The sequence below is a fragment of the Podarcis cretensis genome (assembly GCF_951804945.1).
Source record: "Podarcis cretensis genome assembly, chromosome: 9".
Taxonomy (NCBI): Eukaryota; Metazoa; Chordata; class Lepidosauria; order Squamata; family Lacertidae; genus Podarcis; species Podarcis cretensis.
Genome location: NC_137178.1, coordinates 37540274 through 37559975, shown reverse-complemented (window position 1 = coordinate 37559975; position 19702 = coordinate 37540274). Strand labels below are relative to the sequence as shown.

At 43.3% G+C, this 19702-nt stretch overlaps 1 protein-coding gene across 5 annotated transcripts in view; it reads left to right on the top strand.

Moving 5' to 3' along the window:
- INPP4B (inositol polyphosphate-4-phosphatase type II B) overlaps window positions 1-19702 on the top strand; it is a gene marked incomplete at its 5' end in the record, with an annotated part of 285439 nt that overhangs the window by 45918 nt on the left and 219819 nt on the right. For 2 of the 5 annotated variants that reach the window (XM_079989481.1, XM_079989482.1), the window contains one exon: window positions 15176-15240. In XM_079989481.1, the coding sequence (XP_079845607.1) occupies window positions 15223-15240 (18 nt within the window). Of the gene's footprint in view, window positions 1-9892; window positions 10017-10962; window positions 11183-15175; window positions 15241-19702 lie in introns of those variants that run through there. The other 3 variants (XM_079989479.1, XM_079989480.1, XM_079989478.1) reach the window with 3 other exon arrangements.

Below are 19702 nucleotides of genomic sequence, written 5' to 3'. Positions count from 1 at the left end.
TGATGTGGGAAGGCAGGATAAGAATGTTTTAAAATAAATAATATTTTCTTTTTAGGACATCCAATTCAGTACATGTCAGAGCAAAGAAACAAGCCAAGCAGCAGCTCCCTTCCAGCATTGCTTGCCTGAAGGGGCGTTGTGTGATGAAAAGGGCTGGTGTCTCCAACTGTTGACAAATACGGTAGTTCCCTGAGCCCCACCTCTACATTGTTGTGAAGGCTTTTGTGTCTAAGTGTCCACACTGACACATGGAGAGCTGGGCTGGGGGAGCTGTGTGCCAGGGATGAACTCATAGCTCCTTTTAATCAAGTGATGCCCTTTCATGAGGGTAATGAAGAAGAAGAGTTTGGATTTGATATCCCGCTTTATCACTACCTGAAGGAGTCTCAAAGCAGCTAACATTCTCCTTTCCCTTCCTCCCCCACAATAAACACTCTGTGAGGTGAGTGGGGCTGAGAGACTTCAGAGAAGTGTGACTAGCCCAAGGTCACACAGCAGCTGCATGTGGAGGAGCGGAGACGCAAACCTGGTTCACCAGATTACGAGTCTACCGCTCTTAACCACTACACCACACTGGCTCTCTTCTGAATGAATGAAGGGGTAGTAGTTAGAGTGTTGGACAAGGACCTGGGAGGCCAGGGTCCGAATCCATGCTCAGCCATGAAGCTCACTGAGTGACCTTGGGCCAGTTGCCATTTCTCAGCCTAACCTACTTCACAAGGTTGTTGTGAGGATAAAACGGGGAAGGGTACCACATGAACCAGCTTGAGCTCCTTGGGATAAAAGGTGATATGTAAATACAATAAAAATAATACATGCCCACTGTGGTATGCTGAAATAAGGCAGAAGAATACTTTCTTTTTGAGTTCCAGATACAATTTTAAATCTGCAAATACAAGGTTTTTTTTTAATCAAGTCTTTTTCTATTACAGTGGTACCTCGGGTTAAGAACTTAATTCGTTCTGGAGGTCCGTTCTTAACCTGAAACTCTTCTTAATCTGAGGTACCACTTTAGCTAATGGGGCCTCCCACTGCCACCGTGCAATTTCTGTTCTCATCCTGAAGCAAAGTTCTTAACCCAAGGTACTATTTCTGGGTTAGCGGAGTCTGTAACCTGATGTGTCTGTAACCTGAAGCGTCTGTAACCCGAGGTACCACTGTATCATTAATATTATTTTCTATATCACTTTCATGCCAAAATGGCTTCTTAGTGGTTATGGAAGAAACCTATGCCTGTAGAAGCAATTGATAAGGTTATCCTGGCTTATAAATGAAGGATAATACATTTCTGGCTGCAGAGGTAAGGGTTAATTTGGTACTTCAGGTAGTAAGTTTTTAAAGTGATCAGTACTGATGAATTCGTTTGTTCTCCCCACTCCCTGCTTATTCCTCCCATATGTGATAAGGAATTCTTTTAAAATTGGGACTGTCATTGCCCGTTAACATTGTATTGTTACTGCAGAGACACAGTTAAAATGATTTATGGCTTTGCCTTAATATAATGGCATGGAGACACTGTTTTTCCAGATTTATTTGTTTGACAGTTGTGTTCTCAGGAGCAGTATTATCTTTTTAATTAGAAAGTAGCTATGTAGATATTTGTGAGCTTTGAACAGTGGCATGTGCAGTTACTAGATGAACTTGGAGTGGAAAAAATAGCTTTTTAGCAATTAATATAGCACTGATATCAAATCACAGATTTCTCATTTCATTCTTTCTTTCTTCCATGTCTTCCCCAACTAAGGCTTGTGGGGCATGTGAAACTAGTCTTTTGGGGTGTGCCATACTGATAAGGTCCGTATAGTTAAAGCTATGGTTTTCCCAGTAGTGATGTATGGAAGTGAGAGCTGGACCATAAAGAAGGCTGATCGCCGAAGAATTGATGCTTTTGAATTCTGGTGCTGGAGGAGACTCTTGAGAGTCCCATGGACTGCAAGAAGATCAAACCTCTCCATTCTGAAGGAAATCAGCCCTGAGTGCTCACTGGAAGGACAGATTGTGAAGCTGAGGCTCCAGTACTTTGGCCACCTCATGAGAAGAGAAGACTCCCTGGAGAAGACCCTGATGTTGGGAAAGATGGAGGGCACAAGGAGAAGGGGACGACAGAGGACGAGATGGTTGGATAGTGTTTTCGAGGTTACCAGCATGAGTCTGAACAAGCTGCGGGGGACAGTGGAGGACAGGAGTGCCTGGCGTTCTCTGGTCCATGGGGTCACAAAGAGTCGGACACGACGAAACGACTAAACAACAACAACAACATACTGATATGAAGGAAGCTTGCCTTTTATCTCTTCGAGTTTATTCATTTTTAATTCTTGGGGCTTAGTACAGCTGTAGAATTGATAGACCTGCCTGTTACAGTGCCGCGGATGCCACATAATTGTTTGCTAAAAGCTCCTTTCATGGGTAGAATAGACAGTCTCTGAATGAAGGGCAGTATTCACAAGTGACAAGATGAACTGAACTGAGTACATATACCAGGACTGAAAGTGAACATGCACAGCACATTTGTTTTGGGAATGGTAGCATCCTGTGCTATTTTTTCTAGAAAAAGAAGTGCCGGAGGTCACCAAGAACTTCTCCCTTGTTCTCTTAGAATGGCAGTGGCACCCACCTGAGAGGTGCAGGAACTGAGTTCCATGTGAGTTCTCCCTGAAAAAAAGCCCTGGTAACATCATAAACCATTCCTGGCAAGGCCTCCTAATTTGGAACATACCAAGTCAGTCTATTGGTCTATTGAGCTCAGTATTGCCCGACTTTGATGGCAATAGTTCCCATGTATTCCTCGCCCTACCTGGGGATGCTGAGGATGAACCTGCGGCTTTCTACATCCACAGCAGATGCTCTACAACTGAGCTATGGCTCTCTCCCATTGTCATGCAAGACAGAAGAGTAGGTCCCTTATGTTATGTCTTCTGCACACTCTGTATTCCAGGAGGGCTTCTATGCAGATGACCCTGAGCTGTGTTCCTGAGCTGTGGCTTCTCAGGCTCCCAGTGTGTTGTGAGCACAGGAAGGCCCTGGGAAAATGCAGGTATCTTTTCCTTAGGGCACTCTTACAGTGAGTGTGGCAAGTCAGCTGGGCAAACTGCAACCACCACCTGCAATAAACTGTGTCGGATCTGTCTACCATGAGTAGAAATCTTCTAGTGAGTTCACTAGTGTGGCGAAAAGATAGGACAGGCACCATGGAAGAAGAAGACACAAATCTGCATATTTTAATTTATGCATGAAAATGCAAAATTATTAGAATTCAAATTTCCTCAAGGAAGCCATTTATTTCTACATTAAAACAATCCCAAATAAATAATTCAGTAAATTTTCACCGTACCTCAGACCACCCAAATCAGCTCTTTCATTAATTCATCCATTGCCCCAATTAATTTCTCACCCAGATGATCCTGCTCCAAAATCCATTTATGTTGACTGATTAATGGAGTAATTAATTCAACACACCATTACTCCTGCTCCTTAAATTTGAAACAAATAGTGTGCTGTGGCAGTGGTTCATGGTGCTCTCTGAGTGGGTGGGTGGAATTCGCACTATGAGATGAAGTAGCCATTGCTGATTTTTCATTATTCTTCTCTCTCTGCCTCTCACCTGAGCTATAGGCTTGTACCAATGCTGTGTATGCACAAACTCAAACTTCAACATGCTCCTAAGAAGGAAATACCATTCTTTTCTTTTCTGCTTCTTTTTCAAGGACAGCATATTGAAAAAGAAACAACTGGTTAGGGTTATCTATCCTCTTTTCTGTATGCTGTTCCTGGAAAGGAAGTGGAAATGATGCTGTTTTTCCTCCCATTTCATGGACATTTTTGAGGTTTTAGTTGGTGCTTCAGCAGCAGCAAGAAAGCAGTGGCAGCTCAAATGCTGCTAGCTGGATTAGGGGCCTCTCTGTGTGTCCTTTTTTTTGTACATTTATGATTAATTGTGCTCATGATGGTATTGGGGTTGATATATATGATCACACTTTCAATACTGTTTGCTCCTGCTTCGCAAACATTGCTTCCTTTCCAGTCAGTGTGGATCCTGCAACTTCCTGTTGAAATTTCCATACCATAAGCACCCTGGGATTTTTTTTGGTCTCACTTCTGTTGTTCTATAGCACAGCAGTCCTCCTCCAGATGTCTGTAATAATAAAACTCTGGGGAACATCACAGAACTAATGAAATGGAATGATGGGTTGTCCAGTGTAAACCCACCACTTAATGCATCATTATTGTGTCAACGACACATTGCAGATTACACCTGCTAAAAACACTAGCCTAGAGGGGCCCCAGGTTTAAAGCAAAGACTGGCCACAGTGTCATCATCCTGCACGTCTGCTGTGTGCTATCAGACAAATGAAGAGATGGCACAGTTCCAGGCAGACATTGACATACCAGACTGTTGGGAAAGAAAGACGACACTTGGCTGCTCAATGGGAGCATCTGGATGAGCACTTAGGGCCAGATTAAATGCAAATTTGTGTAACCATAACCTGATGGCTTTTTTGTAGATGAGGTAAGAAAAGTTTCTTCATAAGAGATGATGGGGTAAACATGAATTTCTGGTGTGGGGGTTTATTAAGCGCCCCTCCCCGTTGCTTCTCTGCTGTAATCACCCAACTCATGAAGAAGCTTTTTCTGGGATGGAAGAGAGAGGTGGCCAACTACCCTTCTGCACATTGTGCTGCAACATATAGTTTGGCTCCAGGAGAAATAGCTGGTACATTTCAGGGAGTGGCCGATAACAGTATTTCTTGTCTCGCAGCAGCAGAAGAGCTGCTGTAAACTTTAGTGGAGAGGAGAGAAAGTTTATATCCACAGTAATAAAGCATCAAAACTTGAGGCCTTAAACAATGATTGCACTCTGCAGTAAACTGAAAAGACACTGAAAACTTTCATTTCATGCTGTAGTACCCAGAAATGGGCAGTAAACGATGTGTCCCTAGCTAACTGTGGGGGTTTAGTTGTTGTTTTTTGCTTCTAGATGTGTGTCCAAATATTGATGAGTTGTAAGAGTTGAAAATCCCCTCTCCCCTACACCTTAAGACACTAGTTCCAGAAAATAGGCTTTGAAAAAATACTGTCATGGAGAGCATTAACCCCACCTCCATTTTGAGCATTACTGCTGTAATTTCTTGAAACTGCTACATCATCACTGCAAAACAACACTGCTCCTAGAGGTTAGTGCTATGGCCGTTGTTTAACATGAAGGGGAAATGAAACACCATAAAATTTACAGTTCTACTATTACCGATATAGATAGCCCCTGCCTGCTTTAGAGCTGTTGCTTTGATTGTTTGTCGGCATTGTAGGCTAGGCCATGCTGCTTTAACCATAGAAGAACACATTCAGTAAAATTGTATTTGAGAACAACATGAGTCATTTTACTCATTCAGTACAAGGGAGAACAAGTTTAAAATAGAACAGTTGGGCTATGCTAATAACCCTATTATAATATTAATAAATTATGAAAGGGCAACAGGTCCGTCCCCCTGATAAGCATTGCCCTTGAAGAAGAAGAGGAGTTTGGATTTGATACCCTGCTTTATCACTACCCGAAGGAGTCTCAAAGCGGCTAACATTCTCCTTTCCCAAACAGTCTGTGAGGTGAGTGGGGCTGAGAGACTGGCCCAAGGTCACCCAGCAGCTGCCTGTGGAGGAGCGGGGACGTGAACCCGGTTCACCAGATTACGAGTCTACCGCTCTTAACCACTACACCACACTGTCTCTCCTTGTCCTTCATTCTCCCTGCACTGACTTTCTCTCTGCCCTACCCCCATGACTCCATTGCTACTTCAGATGCTCTGACCCTTCTGCATTTAGCTTTCCTTTTAATTATTTGGACAGTTGAATTGAAAATGAGTCAAACATATGGAATATAAATGAGAGATAGGGAGGGGGTAGAGAAAGAGCGTGTAATGTAGATTGAAGAGGTAAAGTTGTATTTAATATAAACTGACAATGAAACAAACGTAAATAGAAAATTAATAAAAGTGATGGTAACACCTTTAGCCATCAGAAGAAGTGACAAATTGCTATTGACAGCATTGCAACAGAGTCTTCTCAACAGCTCTAAATTTTGGGAACAATCTCCTCACCGAGGTGTGTCTTCTCACCTCACTGTTATATTCTTTCAAGAAGCAGAGGAAGACATGCCTCTTTCTCCAGGCCTTTGGAGGGAAGGTGGCGTGATTCACTGAGGTCAGTTTGCTTCTATTTTATGCTATCTTCTCTTTTTTTTTTAGTTAAGGATGAGGATATTTCTACTGATTTTCAGAAATATATATTGGTGCATTTTAATTTGTTGTACACCATTCTGTGAGCATATGGCAAATGGTGTATATAAAGATCCAATAAATAAATGGAACTTCCAGAAAGCTTTTGCTTATTTTTGTAATGTGTGTTGCAATTTCTCTTCTTCTCCCGCTTGTGTTTGGTACATCATACCACTACATAACACAGGAGCAAACCAAAGATATGTGGATTATACTGTTACATGTCTTAAATTCCCCTTTGGTTGTCTTCATATGTTTGAATGTTGTGATCTAGGGCTTTAAGCGTGCTAGATCAGGCACCTGCTTCCTTTATGAAGGATATTCATCTGCAGTCAAACCCACATGCTGTTCTGAAGCTTAGAAAATCCTATGCCAAGATTACTCCTTTCTTCAATAAGTGGAAGGAAGTCTTAATTTTCATCAGTTTCTCTGAACATAATCTTACTGGACTGTAGAAGACACTCTAAAATTTTGTACTTTGTCTCCATTAACATGACAAGCTACTCCATATCTTCTGGCAATTTAAATAGATCACAATCAAACCATAGCGTTTTAAAATGTTCAGTAATCTCACAGCTTGCCTAATATTTTTAATTTTATGTATGCTTTGACCATTTAAAAGGTTTCTTCTTAATGCAGTCGGAAATAGTTTTAGCTGTTTACATTTTTATCTTAATCTTGAAGTGGTGAAGAGCTACATATTAATATCATTTGTAGCTCATCTGTGGTTGTACAGCTGAGAGGAAAGCACTAAGGGACATTGTGAGGACTTTAAAAATCTCATTCCACTCAGGTTTTTACCTTTATTCAGGGCACCTGGCATGATTTGAAGCACCTGGCTTGCATATTCCAAACTGTGTTGTATGAACTCTAACTGGCCAAGAATTAGGTAGGTGTTTTGTTACTAGGGTGGTAATTATAATGCACCAGTTGTTTGCTGCATGTATGAACAGAAATTGGACATAAGGATAAGTCATGTGTTGTTTCTCTCCATTTGGAATAAATAGAAGCATATTATTTACTTTGTGTCGTTGTGACTAGGCCCAATACCTTTCAGCTGCCATTTATTGAAAGGAACATTATCCATCATTAGCATAGGGTATTTACGTGTGTCCACAGAGAATGGATTGATTCCAATGAAAGACTTTCTGATCCGAAAGCAAAGTTAGATTGGGCAGAAAAGGATAGCTGATCCACGTGAGGTCTTGGAATGGTTTGTTTGTTTTTAAAGAAAGGAATGACTAATCTGTTTCATGCAACACGAGGACCATAATAGACTGACCGTGAAAACCAGAACAGTTAAAACTTATGAGATACTGAGAACCTATGCAATCTAAAAAGTACATTTGCAGTGATGTTAATACCAAATCTAACTGCTTTGAATTAAACCCAGCTAAGTAGAGCACTGAAACACTGAGATCTGATTCTGTGAGTGCTGAAGAGAGATTCCAAGTATTCAGCCTGGGGAAAAAATGAAAGTTTGGAAGAATATGTTCAAAGCATTATTTTAGTACTATGCAAATCACCATGAAAAGAGGCAGGAACATTTGATTTTGCCACTGCTGACCTCCCTGCAGCCATAGCTTTGAGCTTTTGCTTTAAAGCTGCTTCTGCTTGGCAGTCATCCTAAACCAGAAAAATGTTGTTTATTATTTATTCAAATTCTCTTATAGAAATATGGATCCTTAGTGGGATGCATTTTTTTTTTATTTTTTTGCGGTGGGGAGAGAAAGGTGATTGCTTTATAGGGAAATGGTGGTTTTATAAAGTTATGTTGCGTGAATGAGTGGCTGTGACCTAGGGTTGTATCAGTAAAGCAATGTTTGTCTGTTTTTATTAGTGGCGACAGCTGTTGATTCTGACATTTACAAATAAAGTGTGGTGTAGCTTTAAAAAATTCAACAGTTTGCTCTAGTTTGGTTTGAGTACTCACTTACGCTACACTGTTTTTGGCTTCCACTGTGTGATTATTGTGGATGCATCAGTGAATAAAGAGGATTGTTTGGATCTGCAGCAAAACATTACTTCACCTGATCCAACTGTGCCAGTGAGCTTTCCCATTAACAAATACAGATTGCTGGGGAACTTCAACTCTGTGGTCAGCTCAGTGCCTCCTATAATTCATGTTGCACAGCTCCTGGTATACTAAGGGTGTACCTATGTGAGGCAACCTTTCTAAGCTGAGCCAACAAACTCTGGATGTATGAGTCAGGGAAGTTCCAAGTGTGTTCCTGATCCATTTTTCTGATCCTGTTGCCCCAGTAGACTGGTCTGATGAAACCCCCTTCACTAAACTATATGGTTTCAAGTGGAAGTTTGCATAGTGCCCACAGACACTCCCATTGGCACCTGCCAAGGTTCCCTGCTCCTCCTATTTTTATTTTGTTTAACATGAGGCTTTTGCCTTTTGCAAGGGGTCATTTGTGGAGTTGGCCTTTGCAGGAGTGGCAGGTGGCACTGTGGGTTAAACCACTGAGCCTTGGGCCTGCCGATCAGAAGGTTGACGGTTTGAATCCCCGCAACGGGGTGAGTTCCCGTTGTTCGGTCCCTGCTCCTGCCAACCTAGCAGTTCGAAAGCACATGAAAGTGCAAGTAGATAAATAGGTACCACTCCAGCAGGAAGGTAAACGGCGTTTCCGTGCACTGCTCTGGTTAGCCAGAAGCGGCTTAGTCATGCTGGTCACATGACCCAGAAGCTGTATGCCAGCTCCCTCAGCCAGTAAAGCGAGATGAGCGCCGCAACCCCAGAGTCGTCCGCAACTGCACCTAATGGTCAGGGGTCCCTTTACCTTTAACTTTATGCCCACAACAGTTTATTAGATTTCAAAATGTGCCTCAAGGCTCAGAAAGGTTGGGGCTCACCATTCTTTCTTTGCTCTTATTTTTTGTCTGTGCCCAGTGTGATTATATTATTGAACTGAATTTATCTTAGTTGTCATGTTCCCCCTTGATCAGGTAAGTGTAGTGTAGGTGAGAACCCTGCCATGGCAGTGCAGGTTGAGAGAAGAAATCTTACTCAGTCTTTTAGCACCTGATTTACCCTACCGTTTGATGAGGGAGGGAGAGAGGGTGTCAAGCTAAATGTGCTTACATCAGGGGAGAGAGATGTGCTAATAATATAGGCAGCTGCAATTATAGAATTGTAGAATTGGAAGGGACCACAATGGTAATCTAGTCCAACACCCTGCAATGCAAGAATCAATGCAGGACTTGAATCCATGACCTTGATATTGAGAGTCTCATGCTTTATCCACTAGCGATTGCCCCTTGGTCTGCCTCCATCAGCCTGCAGATATCCTTTCTCACCCAGGCACTATATGATACCTGGAGCCAAGAGTGTCATTTTTTCCATAGCGATTAAGATCATTTCTAGATTTTGGAGCTACAAAGATCTTTCCATTGAAACCATGCTCTAAATAAACTATGGGCTCCTAGTTTGTAACTCTTAGGACCCGGACTTGCACTGTTTCAAGGTTATAACTGCATGTAACCCCAGGTGTTCCATTATTGATTACTCAGTGTGGTTGTTGTAAGAAATGCAGGCTTGAGGGCTGTGAATTAGATTGCAGCAGTACTGTTGTGTGAGTTTAATCAGCATTGAACTCACCATGTCCAAAAACCGAGGGGCACATCTGGTGTGAATGGGAACATGTAATAAGAATTGGGTGTGGGGGGGGTTGTGTAAAATAGCATGGATTACTAAACAAAATATTCAGACTGGTTGCAGAACATCATTTTTGTTGTTTGGAGGTGAGCACAAGTCTTATTTCTAAAGACCTAATAATATTTTTGATGGCCACAGCTCCATTGAGAAATTGTACAACATTAGAAGGTCTCTGACATTTAGCCTTTAGAAAGATGGCGCACCAGTTGTTAAAAAAAGTGGCCAAACTTGATCTCTGCAACATGATATCTACCATGTAAATGTCAACCCCAGTGTTCACCAGATGTTGTTGGACTGCGTCTGCCATAAGCCCCAGCCAGCATGGACAATGGTCAGTGATGAAGGGAGCTGTAGTTCAGCAGCAAAAGGAGGGACGCTAGAGGGACCTTCTAGACTGTTGCAATATTGGATGTTCACTCTAGGATAAGCAAGACCCCCACAACTGCCTATACTCAGGAACTACAGTTCAAGAAAAAATTAGAACTATGACCTTTTAGTTAATTCATTGTTTAGAATTAAGCAATCATACACACACACACACGTAGTACATTCAATGGAGTTCAGTGGGATTACTGCCAGGTAAGTGGTTATAGAAGTAAAGCTGTATTCTGTTTAAGGTAGACTAATTGAAATCTGTGGATTTGTGACCACTTTTCCTCAACCTGCTGTCCTCTAGCTGTTTTGAGCTACCATCCATATATATATATATATAAATTGTGTCTAATATGAACACTTACAAAGCTGCAGGTGACAGGCAGTACCTTGGAAGATATGTTTCTCCTCTTTTGTACATAAGAGAATGTGTCTTCTGTGATATGCAATCATCCAAAAATTTAAAAAACGGGACTTTTGACTTAGAAATGTTGTGTTCATATGGAAGCTTATGCAGATTTAATTGATGACTTGAGACATGAAATCCCAGGCAGCTAGGCAGTTACATTAAAACAACAACAACTAGCTAGCAACCCTAAGAAACGCTATGGAAAGACATCAGCATGCAATTTTGTACTACACCTTTCTGTTTTTGTTTTAATGTTGCAGTTGGCCTTGTCTGCTGAAAAGATCTTGCTCACTTTCAACCAGTTCGTTAGCATCCCTGTTATCATCCATTTCCTCTTCATCATCTTCACGATCAGCCAGATGCAATACAATGTCAAAGAATTGATTTCTCTGGCTAGAAGGCCATCATCTTGTTTTGACAAGGAAGGAAAACTGACCATATGCAGAATGCTAAGGGATGGTAAATGTATAGGTAAAAATAGTTGGCATTGGCAGTTGTCTGTGCACGTATGTTTGGCAGCTGTTGTCTGCTCACTGTTTTAGTATTCACAGATTTGCTGGTATAATCCGTTTTCTTCATTGCTAATGGCTGAGTGCTCCTAAACACCTTCGTAATTGCTTTTCTGCCATAGCTATGGTGGATTAGACTCTCACTGGTATGTGCAAACAAAGATGAAAGTAATAGTCCTGCTGCTGGTTGCTAACTGGATTAATTTACATAGGGGAATGAGAGAAGTTCTCTTCTTGTGTGTTATATCAAACTACTTATCAAGTTGCACACTTTCTGCATGCTGGGGAGAAACAGGCCTCTGCTTAATTTCTGGGTGCTATGCATGTTTAGGAGCACAGACAGTGCAAGGAGCTGCTAAAATGAATGGGAAGGCCTACACATTTTCATATCCAGCCCTTGTTCTTCCCTCAGTACATTTGGTTTGATGCTAACAACTACAACAAGATGGTCAAAACACTTAATGGAACTAACCTAATTCTGGGCCAAGAAAAGTTGAGTTCTGTGGCCTCTTAAATTGAACTAATTTGCATGCATTTGCCTATTTTGCACACCTTCCTCTTTGTTTTTATTTTAATTGCAAGTAAGAGTACAAAGTTGTCCTTAACCACTCCATCTTGTCATTGTCTTTGGAGCCATCACTATATTTGGGCTTGAAATGTTCAGATCTGTTTTTCATTTTTGTTTCATTTTAACTTTGTTTAGCTCTGTTCCACATTCATTTCCATTTGGTGGTTCGCAACCCGCAGAAATGTCAACAAATACATTAAATGGCACATTGCCATCCTATCACAATTCAAAACATAACTGCTTCCTGTTTCTGGCGGTGAGAAATGGCTGACACCCACACGATCGGACCTCAGCCGTGCCAGTAATTCAGGGTTGATATGGGGGCAATTCACCCTGGCAGATCCCCAGGGTAGGGGAGGACTGTCTCATAGACCCGCAGATCATCTGAGATTTGTCAGCTGGCATCAAGATTTGTCAGCTGGTAGGACGTTGGGTCCTAGAGCACAGCACGGCTGGCACTCTCCAAAGTCACTCTCACAAGCCGGAAATATCTGTTTGATAAAATAATTCGATTTGGACAATCTGGACTGAAGAAGACTGAGAAAAAATCTACAATTCAAAACATAACCAAGAACAAGTAATAAATAAATAAATCAAGAATCCACTTCACATATGCAACATACTATCAACAAAAAAACAGCAGATAACAACAGAATAAAGTCACCCCCATACATTTCAAACAACCAAGACAAAATTAGAAAGAATGCATTACACAAAATATCATTCCCCATGGGTTGTACCTAATGCTGTTGTTCCACTTTTGTTACAGATTTCTACTTGCACAACAGAACTTATTTCTCTCTTGAGTCCTGCAGCCTCCCACTTCAAAATCTGCTGCAGAGAGTTGGAGCACCCTTTGGAGCAAATTTTGGGGGCTTGCAGGGGGAGGAGAGGAATGGAAAGTTCCATTGTGTGAGCAGAATTCTGCACAGGCAGTAATGGATAGAGCCCCATATTTTTGCTGCTGGCAGTGCTAGAAATTCATACCAGCCTACAATTCACTGACAAAAATACATTCTGTGCAACTCTCCTAATTTCATGCCAAAGAGAATTTTGCAAGCCTCGCCCTGCTCCCCATTGCATACTGGTGTAAATTGTCCACTGCATTCCTTATGCATTGAACTCTGTACCTACCCCTGTGATTTACAAGCTAAGAGAATGGTTGTTTTTCTGTAAAACATCTACTAGCAAAAGGATAAAACATTATCAGCAGTACAAAATGTAGTCTAGCCGACTGTTTCACTCTAGACTGTGTGCTAGAGATGAGACACAGCCAATCTCCATTCACAGTGCAGTCCTAAACATGTTGAATCAGAATGAAACCCCACTGAGTTCAGTAGGACTTACTGTACTGCCAGGTAAATAAATATGGGATTGTAGACTCAGAGTTTTAACTTCTAGAGATCATGTGGAGGAAGCTTTAACCCCATGGAGGATGGCAGTGGTAGTACAGTATTGCCTGTTAACATATTTGAGCAAGGGATTCCCAAAACTCAAAAATATGGAACAGAGCTTACGACATAGGGACTGTTCATGATAAACAGGCAGTTGAAGCATATGGAAATTTTATTTATTTTGCAATAACTGATGTAGGAGATCAGTTTTCTGAAGATAGCTGGATTTTTCTATTACCCCACCCATCAAGTTCATTTCTATCTCCTGTGGCCTGAATCAAGTTATTATTATTTTTTAACTCACTAGGGACATGAATTAGCTTTCCAATACCAGGATGTTTGTGTTTTCAACCTTGCTTTGTCAATGGTTACAGTAACGGTTTCAGATGCATTTGAGTTCTAACATATCCAAGTCTGTCCTTTCGGCATTTCATTTCCTTGTAACTCGCCTGATTACAACCCTTCTTCCAACACAACAGTATACACCTGTCAACTTGGATAAGGTATTTTGGTACCTTAAAGACCAGCAAATCTATCATGGCATATGTTTTTGTGTTTTAAAATACACTTTTAAAGTGTCTTTTAAAGTGACAAAAGTCTCTGATGTTTTAATAGCGCTGTGGGTTAAAGCCTCAGCGCCTAGGGCTTGCCGATCGAAAGGTCGGCGGTTCGAATCCCTGCGGCGGGGTGCGCTCCCGCTGCTCAGTCCCAGCGCCTGCCAACCTAGCAGTTCGAAAGCACCTCCGGGTGCAAGTAGATAAATAGGGACCGCTTACCAGCGGGAAGGTAAACGGCGTTTCCGTGTGCGGCTCTGGCTCTGGCTCTGGCCAGAGCAGCGATGTCACGCTGGCCACGTGACCCGGAAGTGTCTCCGGACAGCGCTGGCCCGTGGCCTCTTAAGTGAGATGGGCGCACAACCCCAGAGTCTGTCAAGACTGGCCCGTACGGGCAGGGGTACCTTTACCTTTACCTTTAGTTATATTGAACAGGGACACTGGTTGCACTGTGGGTAAAACCACTTTGAATCTTGGGCTTGCCGATCAAAAGGTCGGTGGTTCGAATCCCCGTGATGAGGTGAGCTCCCATTGTTCGGTCCCAGCTCCTGCCAACCTAGCAGTTTGAAAGCAGGCAGTGCAAGTAGATAAATAGGTATTGCTCCAGCGGGAAGGTAAACGGTGTTTCCGTGTGCTGCTTTGGTTTCACCCAAAGCGGCTTAGTCATGCTGGCCACATGACCTAGAAAAACTGTCTGCGGACAAACGTCAGCTCCCTAGGCCAGTAAAGCGAGATGAGCGCCGCAACCCCAGAGTCGTTCGCGGCTGGACTTAATTGTGAGGGGTCCCTTTACCTTTTTATATTGAACACCATCTTATGGGGGGGGGGCAGCTTTAAAAAGCTTCTGGCTGGCACTGGTTTTTAACACAGTGTGTTAATCTCTGAAGACAAGCTTAATTCTAGCCCACTTTGTCATGCAGAGCACCCCATCCTGTGCTTATGTCCTCATACCACTGTGTTGATGTTTTTAGAAATGACAAAAATAATCCAAATATTGCCTGTACGATGTGTGTTGTTTAGAGTAAAATAAATCAATTAAGTCTGTAACAACCCAGTGAAAAGAATAAATATTTAGTTTTCCCAGTAAGGTTCATCTGCTGAAGCAAGGTTTGCATGGTTGTCCTGTGCAAAAGAGCCAGTCTGTGTTCCCTTTTGCAAAATGGAACAAAGCAAAAGAAATCATCACCGAGTGTATGCTGCAGTCTCTAATTCTGTCAGCTGCAGGATAACTGAAAGCTTCTGGGAAGTTAATCTGACATTTAGCAGCATGTTATAAGTCAGCTGCCAAGTGAAGCTGATTTTTCATTAATGACTTCCCCATTAAACTTCATTAGAAATGCATCTTCTTTAAGAAGAAATATATGAAGAGAGGAGGGTATTATTTATTGTTATCTTCATCATCGTCATTATTATTAATACTATGCTGCTTTTGCATGCAGAGCCAAGAGAGAGATGGTGTCGTCTGAAAGGAAATCTGCTCTTTCTAATGAAAAATAAGAATAAGGTAATTCATTTCTTTCTCTTCCTTCATATTTGTGCCTCTTCCTGAATTTACACTATTCTTTTCACTTTTTAAAAACCCCTTGGTATGATTCTATGGATATAAATATTCAGTATTTTTGGCAGTAGCCTAAACATTACCTTCCATTTACCTTTATGGCTGTTTATAAAATGTGAGACATTCCTCAGTAGCATCAACAATGCTACTGAATGATTGGCTGCATCAGAAATGACTTGAGGCCAAACAGTGTCCTAATTTGATGTGTAAAAGAAGATGTCAATCCAGAATCCTCCAGCAGACTTTTATTGACTGCAGAATCCACATCTTAATTCCTACTATTGTTACAGAAAGATAGAATTGGGGAGGTCTGTAATGCTTTTCTGGGGCTGTTTGTGCTGAATATTATTCTTACAATAGTGTCCGTTCTAGGAGAAAGTAGTTGTGTATATTTGCCTTTCTTTTGATTCAGTTAAAAGAAGCTTTCAGAACCAGTTTTTAATTCAAGTTTTAAAACTTGGGATTTTGGGAAAAGAAACAAGGAATGAGAGGTTTAACTATTTTCATTATCTTTCACAATTGACAAACCTTGACACATTTGGAGTCATGGCAATAGAAAGTGAGAAGCTAATTATTATTTTTGTCTGGTTCAGACATTATAATTTTTGGAGGGGTCAGATAAGCCAGAACTGCTAATATGAGATTCAGATAACTTTATCTGTAGCAAACATTGGTGGAATCTGTCTTTGTCGTTATCTCCTGCCACAAATAGCTTCAATAAATGTTTATTTGGAGGGATTAATTTCTGCTAAAAATAAAATTGTATAACTTGTAGCATGATTGCAGCAGTGTAAAGGCTAGTTTCAGGTGGTTTTCACCTTCTTTGAAAATTATACATATAAAAAAAAGAAAACGAAAACAGATAATCTAGATCAGTTGTCTTCTGGAGGCTCCGTTCAGACATCATGCCACACTATGACTCTAACTGTGGATTGTCAGTTCATATTTTACACTGAAGTACAGTAAGCACAAACCATGACTTGCAAATCCATTTCAGACAATGGTGGTTTTTTTGTTTTTTTTTAATTCTGTATTTCTTTCTGATTAATTACCTTCCTTAACCATGAGTTGACATAATGTCTGAATTAAGTTTACCTACCTCCTTGGTATTGCGCTGTCCTCCAAGGAACTCAAGTAGTATACATGGTTCTCTTCTCCACCTCCCACTCCGCATCTCATTAATTATCCAATAGAACCTATATTGCTTAATATGACACAACACACATCTACAAAGTCTAGGACTAGTTAACCAGAAGGCCTGGTGTGTTAGCTCCTGGGACACCATAGCTGATATACATATAGGGACTACATAGGACTGCTCACAAGGACTGCTTGGTGCTTGCTGCCTGCTGCCCAGGAGGACTCCCCTGAGTGAGTGCTTGAGGGCCCTGCTTTTGCCACTTACCATCTGGCCTGGGGCGGGGCCTGAAGCCTCATAAGGACTGCTTGGTGCTTGCTGCCTGCTGCCCAGGAGGACTCCCCTGAGTGAGTGCCTGAGGGTCCTGCTCCTTCTTGCCACTTACCACCTGGCCTGGGGCGGGGCCTTACACGCCTCACTAGGACAGTTGTTACTGCAAGAGGGGCACAGAGTGTTTTTAAAATGTTTTTTTAAAATTTTCCTTTGGATTTTTTGTATGTGGGGGGTGGGGGTGGGATGGATGTTTGGTTGGGCTTGGGGAATTATTTTTTATTTTGATGTTTTTGTAATTTTTACATTTTTGTTGTATTGTTTTATTGGTTTTGTTTGTTTGTTTACGGTGTTATTTTGTTCTTAGGGGGAGGGGTCAGGGCTGCCGGGGAGTGGGCCCCAGCCCACAAAATGGCTGGGGCATGTTCCACAGGGGGAGATGCACTGGGACAACCGATCTCAGTGATCACGGGTAGGAGGAGGAGTTACGCTAAGACTAGACCATGTCATTACAGAGGGGGCAGGTTTAGTCGTTGTCTGAGGACTATCCCTGCCTCCGGGTCTGGTCCTGACCGGATGGATACTAGAATCAGCAAGGGATACCCACATGACCTGAAGGTGCTGCTGTGCAATGCCAGGTCAATGATTCATAAGACCACTGCCATCCATGACTTGATCATGGATGGAGGACTTGACCTGGCATGTGTAACAGAGACTTGGTTGGATGAAGCAGATGGGCCTGTCCTTGCCGCTGCTTGTCCACCAGGTTTCTCTTACGCACAGCAACCCAGGTCATGTGGGCGGGGAGGGGGGGTTGCAGTGATTTTTAGAAAGTCATTAGTTTGCACCAGGCGTCCTATTGGGAAGACCCAGTTTTCCGAGTGCATGTTCTGGAAGTTGGGCAATAGGGGCAGTACAGGATTCCTTTTGGTGTACCGACCTCCCCGCTGCACCAAGGATTCCCTGCCCGAGCTGCTTCAGGTCGTGGCGGATGTTCTCCTGGAGACACCCAGCTTGGTTGTCCTAGGGGATTTTAACATCCATGCCGACACGACCTTACAAGGGGCGGCTCGGGACTTCGTGGAAAGCATGGCCTCCATGGGGCTGTCCCTGAATAAGTCTGGCCCAACCCATAGCCACGGACATGCCTTGGACCTGGTGTTTACCTCTATGGATGTTGGTGATCTGACACTAACTAAAAGCGAAACGAAAGAAGTGCCATGGTCAGATCACTTCCTGGTGCAACTGGACTTCTCTGCGACCCACCCCCTCTGCAGGGAGGTGGGACCAATTCGGATGGTCCGCCCCCGCCACTTAATGGATCCAAATGGTTTCCAGAGAGTGGTAGGGGATGCTTTATCCCATGTTGATGGCCTTTCAGCTGATTCTCTGGTGGCCCGCTGGAATGTGGAGTTAACCAGGGCTATTGACTGTTTGGCTCCGAAGCGCCCTCTCCGATTGCATGGAGCCCGGACAGCCCCGTGGTTTTCCACGGATCTGAGGGCAATGAAACAATCGTTGAGACGGCTAGAGCGCCGGTGGCGGATAACTCATTCCGAATCTGACCGGACACAGGTTAGAGCTCAACGTCGAGCCTACCAAGTGGCGATAGCGACGGCGAAGAAGAATTTCTTCACCGCCTCTATTGCATCTGCAGAAAACAGCAGCAGGAGACTTTTTCAGGTGGTTCACAATTTAGCGGAACCACCTGCAACATCGGGGCCCAGTATGGGCCACATGTTCTCCTGCAATGATTTTGCAAAGTTTTTTGCAGATAAAATCGCTCAGATTCAGGAAGAAGTAGACTCCACCGTGGGAGCAGGACCGGGGCGGGAGAGTGCTAGAGTTCTGTCTAGTCAAGTTGAGTGGGATCAATTCCAATCTGTTACCTCTGAGGATGTGGACAGGCTGCTTGGACGAGTGAAACCAACCACCTGTCTCCTGGATCCTTGCCCATCCTGGCTTATAAAAGCTAGCCGGGAAGGACTGGGCGATGGGCTTCGTGGGGTGGTGAATGCTTCCCTCCGTGAGGGAGCCTTCCCAGACCCGCTGAAAGAGGCGGTTATTAAACCGCTTCTTAAAAAACCATCTTTAGATGCGGCCACGATGGCCAACTACCGCCCAGTCTCAAATCTTCCATTCTTGGGCAAGGTGATTGAGCGAGCGGTTGCCGAACAACTCCAGGCACGCCTGGAAGAAGTGGACCATTTGGATCCCTTCCAGTCGGGATTCAGGCCTCATCATGGGACTGAAACTGCCTTGGTCGCACTGGTTGATGATCTCCGGCGGGCTAGGGACAAAGGTGAGAGCTGTTTCCTAGTTCTGCTGGATCTCTCAGCGGCGTTTGATACCATCGACCATAACATCCTTCTGGACCGTCTTGAAGGGCTGGGAGCTGGGGGCACTGTCATACAGTGGTTCCGCTCCTTCCTCCTGGGCCGTGTTCAGAAAGTGGTGGTGGGGGATGAGTGTTCAGACCCCTGGGCTCTCACTTGTGGGGTGCCTCAGGGTTCTGTCCTCTCCCCCATGCTTTTCAACATCTACATGCAGCCGCTGGGAGAAATCATCAGGAGGTTTGGGCTGGGTGTTCATCAGTATGCGGATGATACCCAGCTCTACCTCTCTTTTAAATCAGAACCAGTGAAGGCGGTGAAGGTCCTGTGTGAGTGTCTGGAGGCGGTTGGAGGATGGATGGCGGCTAACAGATTGAGGTTGAATCCTGACAAGACAGAAGTACTGTTTTTGGGGGACAGGAGGCGGGCAGGTGTGGAGGATTCCCTGGTCCTGAATGGGGTAACTGTGCCCCTGAAGGACCAGGTGCGCAGCCTGGGAGTCATTTTGGACTCACAGCTGTCCATGGAAGCACAGGTCAAATCTGTGTCCAGGGCAGCTGTTTACCAGCTCCATCTGGTACGTAGGCTGAGACCCTATCTGCCTGCGGACTGTCTCGCCAGAGTGGTGCATGCTCTGGTTATCTCCCGCTTGGACTACTGCAATGCA